This window comes from Nicotiana tomentosiformis, chromosome 12 (assembly GCF_000390325.3).
Source record: "Nicotiana tomentosiformis chromosome 12, ASM39032v3, whole genome shotgun sequence".
NCBI classification, from domain to species: Eukaryota; Viridiplantae; Streptophyta; class Magnoliopsida; order Solanales; family Solanaceae; genus Nicotiana; species Nicotiana tomentosiformis.
The window spans coordinates 89,696,976-89,711,535 of NC_090823.1; the positions used below are offsets into that span (position 1 = coordinate 89,696,976).

The window sequence follows — 14,560 nt, forward strand, 5'->3', positions numbered from 1 at the left end:
AGAGGAAACATAGATATCTACTAGAAACCTTAAGAGCTTTGTTATTTCAATCCAATCTTCCTACCAAGTTCTGGGGAGATTGTATTTTAACAACAACCTATCTCATTAATAGATTTCCCTCTAAAGTTTTGTCCAATAAGACTCAATTTGAATTACTTTATGGGAATGTTCCTTCTTATTCTCATTTAAAACCTTTTGGTTGCCTCTGCTATGGTTCCTCCAGATCTCTCTCTCCCTACTTCTCAAATACTTGACACTCTTGATGTTCCCACCTCTGTCCAAACCACAGCTGCTCATATTCCCATTCATCCTACTATTTCTATTGAATCAGCAACTCCCCATGTTCCTAAAGTCAGAAAAAGTTCCAGAACCCATCAGCTCCCTACTCACTTGAAGGATTATGTGGTTCAGCTTCCTTCATCTGCTTCCCGTTCTTCTTCTTCACTCCTGTCTTCTGCAGTAGAACCCCATTCTTATACTCAGGCTGCTGCTATTCCTTCTTGGCAAGAGGCCATGAGGAAAGAATTTGAGTCCCAAGATGCAAACCAAACTTGAAAAATTGTTGAACTACCTGCTGAAAAAAAACCTATAGGGTGTAAGTGGTGTATAAAATTAAATACAAAGTTGATGGCAATGTGGAGAGATACAAAGCTAGATTGGTGTTTAGAGGTGATACTCAAGTGGAAGGAATTGATTTCAATGAAACTTTCTCTCCAATTGTTAAAATATGCACTATTAGATGTGTAATTGCTGTAGCTGTCAAACAACAATAGCCTTTGTTTCAGTTGGATGTTAATAATGCACTTCTGCATGGGGATCTGGATGAAGAAGCTTATATGAAACTTCCTCAAGGTATTTCTGTTGCTTCTACTTCTTCTGTTTCTTCTGGGTCTCCCACTTTGGTATGCAAATTGCAAAAGTCTCTTTATGGCTTGAGAAAGGCTTCTAGGCAATGGTACGCCAAGATATCCCATGCACACTATTCTAGGGGGTATAATCACTCATTGAATGACTACTCCTTATTCATTAAGAAAACTAACTGTTGTACTAACCTTATAGCTGTTTATGTAGATGATATTATTGTGACTCGGGATGACTTGGATGAAATTTCTGCTCTTAAAGCCTTTTTGGATGCTTAGTTTAAAATTAAGGACTTGGGGTTGCTTAACTATTTCTTGGGTATTGAGGTCTGTTATCTTCAGTCAGGTATTCTTTTGTCTCAGAAGAAGTTTATCTCTGATTTGCTATCAGAATACAAATGTGCTGATGTTTCTACTATTGTTAGTCCTTTGGACATGAATCACAAGTTACATTCTGATGTTGGGGAGCTACTGCCTCAACCTGAAAGCTATAGGAGTCTAGTTGGAAAACTAAATTTTTTGACCCACACAAAACCATATTTATACTTTGTTGTCCAACATTTAAGTCAATTTTTACAGCGACCTAGAGTTCCACATATGACTGCCGCTTTACATGTATTGAGATACTTAAAGGGCACTTCTAATTTTGGGGTCTTGTTAAATAATTATGTTGATTTGTCTTTGTTGGCTAGTTGTGACAGTGATTGGGCAGCTTGCCCCGAGTCTAGGCGCTCAGTTTCTGGTTGTTGCATTCAGTTAGGTGGTAGTCTCATCAGTTGGAAGTCTAAAAAGCAGCACGTTATTTGTCTGTCCTCAGCTGAGGCAGAATACAGAGCCATGAGTAAAGTGGTAGCTGAATTAGCATGGTTAGTCCGCGTGTTATTTGATTTGTGTCTCACTACTGCTCTCCCGGTTCCTATTTTGTGCGACAACCATGCTGCTATTCATATCGCCAAGAATCCGGTGTTCCATGAGCGTACCATATTTCTACTAGTTCCCAACTAGCTGATGTTTTTACTAAACCTTTGACGTGTCTACACCATCGCCACTTGATTGGCAAGTTGGGCGTGCGTCCACCCTCCAACTTGAGGGGGGATATTGGAGTTACCTGAAGATTGGGCCACGAAGACTGGGCCAACACAATAGTTGGAGCACTTGGGCTAGCCCATTATTTATTTGTATCAGTCTTATTTCTTTTTGGTTCTTACACTGTAAAAGTCCAAATATAAATAGGTTCAAAATGAACTTCTAGACTATTCTTTCATTTTTCATTTTTGGTTAATACACTAGAAGATGTTTTCCTCTCTCACACGACTTTCCCCTTTTCCTTTTCCTTATAAACCGCAATCAAAAATCTGCACCTTAATGTTGATTTCTACTATTAACATTTCCATTTATAGATTGTGTGCAATGAATAGCTAGATGAAGATAAAAGAAGCCTATTATGGTTCAATATAGTTAAACGCGAAGAGAATAAAGAAGAGCAGAAAAAAAAGAAGGAATTCTATGTGCTTACGTTTAATGAGCCTATTTAGTTTGAACAAATACAAATGGCAAACAGACTGGCCCGGTTTAGGACCGTTCCGTGAAGTTTTAAGCTTTTGTTCAAGCGACGGGGTTAATTAAGTGTAGAAATGACATCAGGTCGCAATAATTCTATTTAAAACATAATCACAGTTTACAATATATTTAAAATTTAGTCATTTTTCCCTTCTACTCCTCCTCCTCCTCCTGCCCGTGTTAACATTAGAAGTTCTTCAGAATAATTCGTGAGCTCATAAGGTAAGTTGGCTAACTTTTCTTAGCAAAGTGAATAAACAAAATTAGTAACTCTTTATTTATTCCGAACAGATGGTTGAAATTTGATTCCACTGTAATGTATAAGAAACACCATTATCATCACATTAAAAGGAGAGATAAATATCTCGAAGAAGAAAAATAGATAACGCAGAACAATACTAATACAAAGCAATTATAGCTACGTATGAAAAAGCCTACTGCAACACCAAAGCAAATCAGCAAATTGATAATAAGAAGAAGCCATAGGCAAACTTCGAGCTACTGATATGAAGTCCAATTATTGTAGTTCGAACTTCAGAAAATGACTACAACAGTTCAAACTTTACATTCGAGGACTGATGTTTGCTTGTGGTAGTTCAAACTTCAGAGTCGAGGTCTGAAATTTGCTTCCGTATGATAGAAATGGCTAAATATTTAGTACGTTGCAAATGTTGGCTATTATTTGAATAACAGCCTTAAAGTGGCTATATAATAGGGAAACTTACACAAATGTCCCAAATAAGTCTCAACTTACTAACCTCTAGCCATTAGTCATAGACTTACCAAAACTAGCCAAGCACATATAAAAATTGAAAAACCAAATAAATAAGATTCTTTCTCTCAAAGAATCACATGCAAAAATCACCTTTCATATTTTTAAGCGTGATTAGCAACATTAGATGCAAGATGGAAAGGAAATTTCATGGATGAGGTAGCAAATAAGGTGATGAAATACAAAAAAAAAATTACAATATTCCAAAATCTAAGCAAAAAGGGAACATTTTCAATGGGTATACTTAAAATTCATTGAAAACATATAGATAAGTCAATATACAAAATTTGAAGAAGATTGGTGGTGATTTGGACTGATTTTGTATCAAAATTCGTAATTAAATCGAGTTCAAAAAATTCTTCTGCGACACATGTATCAAACATGTGTCACGCATGTATCTCACACACAGGTATACATGGATATACATGTGATACATAATTAATACAAATATGATACATATGTGATACACAAATGATACACTCTGTGATAAAAATATAATTATTTTTCATGTTCAGTTTTTACTTCGAAATTTTCAATTCAAACCACCTCAAAACTTCACCAAGTCATCCTAAAGATGAGATTCAGGCTCCTTAAGATGTACCCAATCTATTCTAATAACACACACTCAAAGGAAAGCAAAATTTTGATATTTTTTTGCTACAAATAAATTTTGGAATGGAGCAAAAACATTTGATAATATTTGTCTTCTATTTTAAAATCTTAACCTTTTAAAATGAAGGAAATGGCACTAATCTTCTGGTGGTTTATCCAATTTATTGGATTGCTAGCCAATCTAGCTTCATTGGTGCCGCAGAAAACTAAAAGAGTTTGTCAACGCTTTATAATTTTAAAAGGTTTAAATTTAATAAGTGTCTCGAAATCAAAATACACTATTTCTTTTTTTAATTCATATTTACACCACACTCAAATTAAAAGAATATCAAGAAAAATAAAAATAAGAAAAGAATACTAAAAAGGCAAGGTCAATGTATCAAGAGGCATTAGAAAGCACAGGAAGCCACTTGTGTAACTTTCACTTTTCTTCACTTCGATTTGTCCACTAAATATTTAAATCTTTGTACTCTTAACTGGATCTGTAAAGCTTTGCATTTTTGCCTGCAATAGACTTAATAATTTGCCGGCTGCTAACACCAAATATTAGTAATACTCCATTTGGCTAATATTAGTAATATTTGGTTAATATTAGTAATATTTTATGAATTAGCTAATTTTTTTAATGAGCTACTTATAAATGGACATAGGCACATAGTTGGTGGTTTCCCTTTCTGCACTTCTCCCTAATTAATTTTTCTTTGCGCTGAGGCCTGGTTTGTGACCAGCCCCTTAACGGACCTAAACTCCTAGGGGTGAAGTACATTAATAGCTTTCAAAGTGGATGATCTTGAACTTTTGTCCCAGCTTGCCTCATGATCAGAACGTCAAGTTTAATAAGTGTTATCTCTCTAACCCATGAGCAACACTTTTAACTTTTGACGTTGAAGTTGTGCTCATACGCAAGTGAGGATCAAAAGTTTAAGACCACTTCAAAAGGTATCATATTTCTGTAATTTTTTTGAACTCCTAGGATGAGCAAGGGGAGGGTTCACATATACTCGTTTTTACAACCCCTATGTATGATATAGTCGAAATTCATAAATTTTTTAAAGTCTAGCCGTTTCAAAATTAAACTTCATACTTCAAAATATTTTATACATTATGGGTATGAAGTTTCACTTTTTGCATGAAGTTTTTGTCTGAAGTTTCACCTAATAAAGTTCTGAAGTTGACTACAGCTCCTTCATTCTTCAATTACATGTTTCGATCCAATCCTCCTTAACCCTTCTTAAATCTGTGTTGTTTTATTTTTCTCTTCAAACACGAGTCACGATTTTATTGCCACTGTGCGCAAAAAGAAGTTGCCAAAGGGAGACTAGGCCTTACCTTCATATACATTTTGGAGCATGTACTAGCAAGACTCAAGATTTGTAAACATAAAAGTTCCATAGCTATGAACAAACTAGTTGACCCCAAAATTAAGTGGCAATAAAGCTGAAAGTTCAAGGTGGCTAGAACATGAGTATGCTTGGTCTCCTCTTCTTGACTCGAAATTAAGGCATTTGCCATCTATCCGTGTTCAAAAGTCCTTTCATCAGACTAGGTAATGAATAAAAAATTATGCATATGTACTGGTTTTCCTGGTTGTGGCTTAGAGAGGCCATTCTATCTGCGACTTGATTAGCCTCTCTAAAATAATGATTGGTGAAGATACTTTGTCTATTAATGAGTTTCTTAATATATTGGACTGCATCTTTGATTCTCCACGGAATGATCCAGTTGCCAGAGATGCAATTTTGTATTAACAATGAATCAATTTCACCAATGATCAAGTTGAACCTTTTTTCTATACACCACTTGATTCCAAATAAGAAAGCACATGCCTCAACCCAATTGCTTGTACCTTGCCCCAGTCGAATAGAGTCGGCCATTATAAATTTGCCCAGATTGTCCCTCACTACACCTCCTCCTATACATTTTACATTTCTGCATGAACCATCACTGATAAGTTTCACGAACAAGATAGGTGATTTAATCCATTTCACCAAAGAGGTGTTACTTTCCGGTAAAGGTAATTCCCAAACTCTACAGAGGTTCTCACATAAGTAATTGAGCTCCAAGTTCCTGATTTGATGTCATGACCCGAAATTTTCACCGTCGGGATCATGATGGCGCCTAACATTTTACTTGCTAGGCAAGCCAACGTTAGAATAATTTATCCTTTTTAATAATTTAAATTTAATTACTGAAGAAGAACTGATATAACTACAATAATTCAAATATAAATGCGGAAGCTAAAATCATAAAAACATCTGCTACAAATTCCTGAACCCGATGTCACAAATGCACGAGCTTCTAGAGTAATACATATAAGGGTCTGAAATAAATATAAAGTTGTCTGAATGAAAATACACAGCTAAATAAAAATAAAGACGGGGACTTCAGGAACTGCGGGCGCTGAGTAGTTGTACCTCAAGTCTCCGCAAGTTGTCCAATCCGAGCTCTCTAGTAGCCGCCGCTGGGACCATCTCCAAAATCTATATAGTGTGCATAGTATAGTATGAGTACAACCGACCCCATGTACTAGTAAGTGCCGAGCCTAACCTCGACGAAATAGTGACGAGGCCAAGGCGGGTCACCTACTCTACAACCCGAATGCAGTGTATAATAATGATAGAAAATGGGAATACTGAACAGAATTAATCAGCCAACTGAAAATAATAACCACAGCCTAAAGAATAAACTAGTGTCATCCAGAATTACCAATCTTTAATAATTCCGATACAAATGCCAAAAGAAAACCAACACAACTCAAGAAATGAAAACATATAGGTTGTTGCGGCGTGCAACCTGATACCACCATATGTCAATATCAGCATCATAATTCACCCTTATTTCATCATGTCAATCCACTCTTATTTCACCTGCTACAGCATGCAACCCGATCCCACCGTATAGTATAAATTCTCCCTTATTCCACCTTAACATATCACCCTTATTTCATATGTTGCGGCGTGCAACTCGATCCCACCATATCAATATCAAGTACTCAATAAGCATAGTAAAACTAACAATTCAAATCATAGAAAAACCCTATTACAATTCCAAGACATCAAACTGAACAAATAGGAAACCTTGTACAATATGATAATCCGAATAAATAATACTACACAACAAGACCAATCAAGAATTTACAACTACAAGGTATAGATAAACCAACTTGAGCAAACAGTAGGAGACTATGAAACCGTGGAAACAACTAATATTATGAAGAGGAGAAAACAATGACTACAAATAATAATTTGGCATGTAAACACATTTAGAGCATATAACAAATAAGACAAGGAAATAGATAAGATAAGAAGAACGGGGAAACAGGGAAAAACAGATAATTCGGCAGTGCATAAGCACTCGTCACCTCACATATATGCCGCTCACATGAAATTCACATAGCAAATAGTCCGAGGGTTCCTAATTCCCTCAAGTCAAGGTTAGACACAACACTTACCTCGCTCCAAAGGCTACTCAATGCTCAATCATAAATTTTCATCTAGAATCTACCTCCAAACCACTCGTATCTATCCACAAATCACTTAATAATATCAATTATTGCTAAAGGAATCAATTACAATGCATAAATTTAGATTTTCCAAAATTTCTCCCAAAAGTCAAAAATTGACCCCGGGCCCACTTGGTCAAAACTCGAGGTTCAGACCAAAATCTATTTACCAATTTACCCTCGAGCCCGATTATATAATTATTTTCGGAATCCGACCCCAAATTGAGGTTTAAATTCCCAATTTGCAAAAATTCCCAATTCTTCCTAAATCCCTAGTTTTCTACCATGAAAGAACAAAGATTAGGGCTAGGAATTTAATGGGTGATTTTAGAAATGGAAGAAAATGAGTTAAAGAGTACAAACCTATAAATTGATGTTGAGTTTTCTCTTCCAAATCACACCTAGGCCGAGCTCTAATGGAGAGTTTATGGAAAATGTATAAAATCCCGTTTTGGTTCTGTTTTAAGGTCTAGGCGCCAGGCCTTCTTCGCATTCACGAAGGGCCTGTCGCATTCGCGATGAGAAGCAGCCCGAGTGGCTTTCGCGTTCGCAAAGGGCCACTGGCATTCGCGTAGAAGAATGACTGACCCCTCCCCCAAGTCCCTAAATCTACGTGTTCCCGATGGCCTGGTCGCGTTCGCGAAGGGTAAGGCCCTCATTGCTTCGCGTTCGCAACCCATCTACCGCGTTCGTGATTGAGAAAATCCCCTTGCCCCAGTTTACTATTTGCATTCGCGAGAGTACCTTCGCGAACGCGAAAAAGAAAACACCAGATAACAGCTGAAGCCAAAAAAATAAATTTTTTATAAGTTTCAAAGCACCCGTAGCCTATACGAAACTCGCCTGAGCCCTCGGGGCTCCAAACCAATTATGCACACAAGTCCAAAAATCTCATACGAACTCGCTCGTGCGATCAAAACACCAAAATAATGCCTAGAACCGCGAATCGGACACCAAATTGAATGAAATTTTCAAAAAAACTTTAAAACTTCTATTTTCACAATCGAACGTCTGAATCACGTCAAATCAACTACGTTTCTCACCAAATTCGACTGACAAGTCATAAATATTATAATGGACCTGTACCGGACTCCAGAACCAAAATATGGACTCGGTATCAATAAATCCAAACATTAGTCGATTCTTAAATATCAGAAATCTTTCAAACTTTTAATTTTCAACAAAAATCAATAACTCGGGATATGGATTTCTGAATTTGATTTCGGGCATAGGCCTAGGTCCCAAATTACGATACGGACCCACCGAGAAAGTCAAAATACGGATCCGGGTCCGTTTGCTCAAAATATCGATCGAAGATAACTTAAATGAATTTCTAAGGTAAAATTTTTATTTTTATCAGTTTTTAACATATAAGCCTTCCGGAAGAACACCCAGACTGTGCACGTAAATCGAGGAAGGCTAAAATAAAGTTTTTGGGACCTCGAAACACAAAATTAGGTTCTAAAATATAAGATGACCTATCGGGTTATCACATTCTCCACCTCTAAAACAACCGTCCGTCCTCGAACGGACATAAAAAATTACCTGAACTAGTGAAAAGATGTAGATATCTACTCTGCATATCTGACTTGGACTCCCAAGTAGCTGCCTCAATGGGCTGACCTCTCCACTACACTCGAACAGAAGGATAACTCTTAGACCTCAGCTATTGAACCTGCCGGGCTAGAATAGCCACCGACTCCTCCTCGTATGTCAAATCTTTGTCCAACTGGACATAGCTGAAATCTAACACGTGGGAAGGATCGCCGTGATACTTCCGAAGCATGGACATGTGGAACACTGGATGAACTGTTGATAACCCCGGTGGCAACACAATCCTATAAGTCACCTCTCCCACTCTCTCCAAAATCTCAAAAGGTCCGATATACCTAGGGCTCAACTTGCCCTTCTTTCCGAACCTCATTACGCCCTTCATAGGTTATACCCGAAGCAACACTCTTTCCCCGATCATGAATGCAACATCATAAACTCTGCGGTTGGCATAACTCTTCTGCCTGGACTGGGCTGTGCGAAGTCGATCCTGACCTTATCCAAGGCATCCTGTACTAGGTCTGTACCCAACAACTGAGCCTCCCCCGGCTCGAACCATCCAACTGGTGACTGGTACTACCTACCGTATAATGCCTCATAGGGAGTCATCTGAATGCTCGACTGCAAGGGGAAAGAACTGATCCCACGATCCTCCGAAGTCTATAACACATGCGTGGAGCATATCCTCCAAGATCTGAATAGTGCACTCGGACTGTCCATCCGTCTTAGGATGAAATGATGTGCTCAACTCAACCTGCGTACCCAACTCACGATGTACTGCCCTCCAGAAGTATGAGGTGAACTGTGCACCTCGATCAGAAATGATAGATACGGGCACACCGTGAAGACGGACAATCTTGCGGATGTAAATCTCTGCCAACCACTCCGAAGAATAGGTAACTTCCATAGGAATGAAATGCGCTAACTTAGTCAGCCTATCCACAATGACCCAAACGGCATCGAACTTTCTCTGAGTCCGTGGGAGTTCAATAACGAAATCCGTAGTGATACGCTCCCACCTCCACTCATGAATTCTATCTTCTGAAGCAAACCACCAGGTCTTTGATGCTCATACTTTACTTGCTGACAATTTAGACATCGAGCTACATAAGCAACTATATCCTTCTTCATCCTACTCCACCAATAATGTTGCCGCAAGTCCTGATACATCTTGGCGGCGCTCGGATGAATAGAATATCGGGAACTGTGGGCCTCCTCAAGAATCAACTCATGAAGTCCATCCACATTAGGCACACAAACACGACCCTGCATTCTCAAAACTCTGTCATCTCCGATAGTAACCTGCTTGGCACCACCGTGCCACACTGTGCCCCTAAGGACTAATAAATGAGGGTCGTCATACTGCCGATCTCTGATGCACTTAAACAAGGAAGACCGAGCGACTGTACAAGCTAGAACATGGCTATGTTCTGAAATATCCAACCTCACAAATTGGCTGGCTAAAGTCTGAACATCTAATGCAAGCGGCCTCTTACCAACTAGAATGAACGCAATACTTGCCATACTTGCTGCCTTTCTACTCAATGCGTCGGCCACCACATTCGCCTTCCCGGGATGATACAAGATGGTGATATCATAGTCTTTCAATAGCTCCAACCACCTCCTCTACCTCAAATTGAGATACTTTTTCTTGAACAAATACAGAAGGCTCCGATGATCCGTGAAGACCTCACACGACACGCCGTAAAGATAGTGCCTCCAAATCTTCAGCGCATGTACAATGGCTGCCAACTCTAACTCATGGACAGGGTAATTCTTCTCATAAACCTTCAACTGCAGCGACGCATATGCAATTATCCTGCCCTCTTGGATCAATACTGTACCGAGCCCTACACGGAACGCATCACAATATACGGTATAAGATCTTGAACATGTGGGCAACACCAACATCGGCGTTGTAGTCAAAGCGGTCTTGAGCTTCTGAAAGCTCGCCTCACACTCGTCTGACCATCTGAAAGGGGCACCCTTCTGGGTCAACCTGGTCAACGGGGCTGCGATAGACGATAGCCCCTCCACAAACCGATGGTAATAGCCCGCCAAACCCAAGAAACTCCGGATCTCCGTGGCTGAAGTGGGTCTAGGCCAGTTTTGAACTGCCTCAATCTTCTTAAGACCTACCTGAATGCTCTCTGCTGATACAACGTGCCCCAAGAAAGTGATTGAATCCAACCAAAACTCTCACTTTGAAAGGTTAGCATACAACTGGCTGGCTCTCAGAGTCTAAAGTACAATCCTAAGATGCTGCTCATGCTCCTCTCGACTACAGGAGTAGATCAATATATCATCAATAAACACGATCACAAAGGAGTCCAAATAAGGCTTGAACACTCAGTTCATCAAATCCATGAATGCTGCTGGGGCATTTGTCAACCCAAAGGACATCACCAGAAACTCATAATGCCCATACCGAGTCCGAAATCTATCTTAAGGACATCGGATGCCCTAATCCTCAACTGATGGTAGCCAGATCTTAAATCAATATTCGAAAATACCTTGGAACCCTGAAGCTGATCAAATAAGTCATCAATCCTCGCCAATGGATACTTGTTCTTGATGGTGACTTTGTTCAATTATCGGTAATCTATGCACATCCTCATCGATCCATCTTTCTTCTTCACAAACAACACAGGTGCACCCCAAGGCGAGACACAAGGTCTAATAAAGCCCTTATCAAGCAAATCCTCCAATAGTTCCTTCAATTCTTTCAACTTTGGCGGAGCCATACGGTATGGCGGAATAGAGAAGGGCTAAGTGCCCGGAGCCAAGTCAATATAGAGATCAATATCCCTGTCAGGTGGCATCCCCGCCAGGTCTGTAGGAAACACCTCTGGAAACTCACGAACATCTAGCACTGAATCCATGGAAGTAACCTCCGCACTATAATCATGTACATAAGCCAAATAAGCTAGACACACCTTCTCGACCATATGCCGAGCCTTCACATAAAAGATAACCTTGCTGGTAGAATGGCCAGGAGTCCCTCTCCACTCTAATCGAGGCAACCCCGGCAAGGCTAAGGTCACCGTCTTGGCGTGACAATCCAATATACCATGAAAAGGTGACAGCCAATCCATACCCATAATGACAACAAAATCAACCATATAGAGAAGTAGAAGATCTACACGAGTCTCAAGACTCCCAATGGTGACAACACACGAACGATAAACACAATGTACAACAATGGCATCCCCCACACGTGTGGACACATACACAGGAGCATTTAGAGAATCACGAGGCACAACCAAATATGAAGCAAAATAGGATGACACCTAGGAGTAAGTAGATCCCGGATCAAATAGAACTGAAGCATCTCTACTGCAAACTGAAATAGTACCTGTGATAACAGCGTCGGATGACTCAGCCTCACGTCTGGCTGGAAAAAGCATAACATCGGGGTTGGGCCCCACCACCCTGAACTACATCCCTGGGACGACCTCTAGTTGGCTGGCCTCCACCTCTAACGGTCTGACCTCCACCTCTAACACTATGGCCTCTACCTCAGCAACCTGACCCCTGCCTACGACTGGCTGAGCAGGTGGTGCAGCAACTGGTGCCGGAACCAGGGCACGAGAACCCTGATGTTGTGGCGTAATGCCCTATAATCTCTAACAGGTCCTCCTTATATGCCCATAACCACCACACTCGAAACATCCATCCCGGTGCTGTGGCGGTGGAAACTGATACTAACCCGAACGGGCCGGATGACCACGTTAGTAACTCTGAATATGGGGTGCACTGATAGGAGCTGGTAGTGCACTGTAGGCTGGCTGTCCAGAATGAGGCACATAAGGACCACGACTCCTTGAAGCACTGTGGGATTCCTGAAGCGAGGAATGAAATGGCCTCTACCAAAAGTACCCCTGCCTATAGATGAGTCACCGCTGAACCTCTCGGAATAACGTGGTCTCTTGTCAGACCCCTGACCTCCATGAGCAAGGACTCGCCTGGCGACATTGGCAGCCACCTAAAAAGAAATCTCACTCCTAGTCTCCTTAGCCATCTGCAATCTGATAGGCTGAGCAAGTCCGTCAATAAACCTCCTCACCCTCTCTCTCTCGGTAGGAAGCATAAGAAGAGCATGATGGGCCAAATCCCCAAAAGGGGTCTCCTACTGAGTAACAGTCATAATGCCCTGCTGGAGACGCTCGAACTGACGACGATGCTCCTCTCTCAATATGATAGGGAGAAAATTCTCTAGGAAGAGTTGAGAGAACTTATCCCAAGTAAGAGTAGGCGATCCAGCTGGTCTGGTCAACAAATAATCTCTCTACCACTTCTTGGCGGAACCTGACATCTGAAATGCAGCAAAATCTACCCCACTGGTCTCCACTATACCCATGTTCCGTAACACCTCATGACAACTGTCAAGATACTCCTGAGGATCCTCTGAAGGAGCATCACTACAGTGAACTGGGAAGATCTTGGAAAACCTGTCTAATCTCCATAAAGCCTCAGAAAATATAGTTGAACCATCACCGGCCCGTGCCGTAACAACCGGCTGAACTACTCTGATTGGATGAGCTGCTGGAGTCTGTTACTGTGGAGCCATCTGCTCTGGAGTGTGAGTAGTAGGATTCTGTGCTCCTCCTCCAGCCTGAGAGATGGCTGGTTCCATGAGGAATGCGCCAGTCTGGACCACACTCTCCATAAGGCCCACTAAGAGGACCAAAGCATCCTGAAGCACTGGTGTGGCAATGAACCTCTCCGGGACCTGAGCTGGTCCGACAGGTACAACCTGGACTGGAACCTCCTCATCAAACTGTACCTGAGGCTCCACCAGTGGTGCTGCTGCTCGAGCTCTGGGCTGAGCTCTGCCCCAACCTTGGCCTCTGGCACGACCTTGGACTCGACCTCTGCCCCTGGTAGGAGCTACCACTGGGGGCTCCGGCTGCTACTAAACTGAAGATGCGGTATGCGTTCTCGCCATCTACGAGAGAACAGAATAGAATGGTCCAATCAGCAATGATAGAGTAAAATCACACGACAGAGAAGAATAGAAGTGAAATTGTTCCTAACTCCATAGCCTACGGAAGATAAGTACAGACGTCTCCGTACCGATCCTCCAGACTCTACTAAGTTTACTTGTGACTCGTGAGACCTATGTAACCTAGTGCTCTGATACCAAAAATCACAACCCAAAATTTCCACCGTCGGGACCGTGATGGCGCCTATCATTTCACTTGCTAGGCAAGCCAACGTTTGAATAATTTATCCTTTTTAATAATTTAAATTTAATTAATGAAGAATAACCGATGTAAATGCAATAATCCAAATATAAATGCTGAAGCTAAAACCGTAAAAACATCTACTACAAATTTCTGAACCCGGTGTCATAAATGCACGAGCTTCTAGAGTAATACATACAAAGGTCTGAAATAAATACAAAGTTGTCTGAATGAAAATACACATCTAAATAAAAATAAAGACGGGGACTTTAGGAACTGCGGGCGCTGAGCAGTTGTACCTTAAGTCTCCGCAAGTTGTCCAATTCGAGCTCTCTAGTAGCCGCCGCTGGGACCGTCTCCAAAATCTATACAGTGTGCATAGTGTAGTATGAGTACAACCGATCCCATGTACTGGTAAGTGCCTAGCCTAACCTCGAAGAAGTAGTGACGAGGCTAAGGCGGGTCACCTACTCTACAACCTGAATGCAGTGTATAATAATGATCAAAAATGGGAATA

General features: G+C 40.9%; 1 protein-coding gene across 1 annotated transcript; it reads left to right on the top strand.

Moving 5' to 3' along the window:
* Positions 1 to 627: 627 nt before the first annotated feature.
* LOC138903010 (uncharacterized mitochondrial protein AtMg00810-like) lies at positions 628 to 1,865 on the top strand. Its single transcript, XM_070190919.1, has 3 exons — positions 628 to 669; positions 786 to 902; positions 1,140 to 1,865. The coding sequence occupies exons 1-3, from the start codon at positions 628 to 630 to the stop codon at positions 1,863 to 1,865; spliced, it is 885 nt and encodes a 294-aa protein (XP_070047020.1).
* The last annotated feature ends 12,695 nt before the right edge of the window (positions 1,866 to 14,560 follow it).

Coding starts and splice junctions, on each gene's coding strand:
- LOC138903010 (XM_070190919.1), top strand. CDS start 628: ATGGCAATGTGGAGAGATACAAAGCTAGATTGGTGTTTAGAG. Junction 670..785: donor AGCTAGATTGGTGTTTAGAG/GTGATACTCAAG, acceptor CCTTTGTTTCAG/TTGGATGTTAATAATGCACT. Junction 903..1,139: donor CTTCTGGGTCTCCCACTTTG/GTATGCAAATTG, acceptor TTGGATGCTTAG/TTTAAAATTAAGGACTTGGG.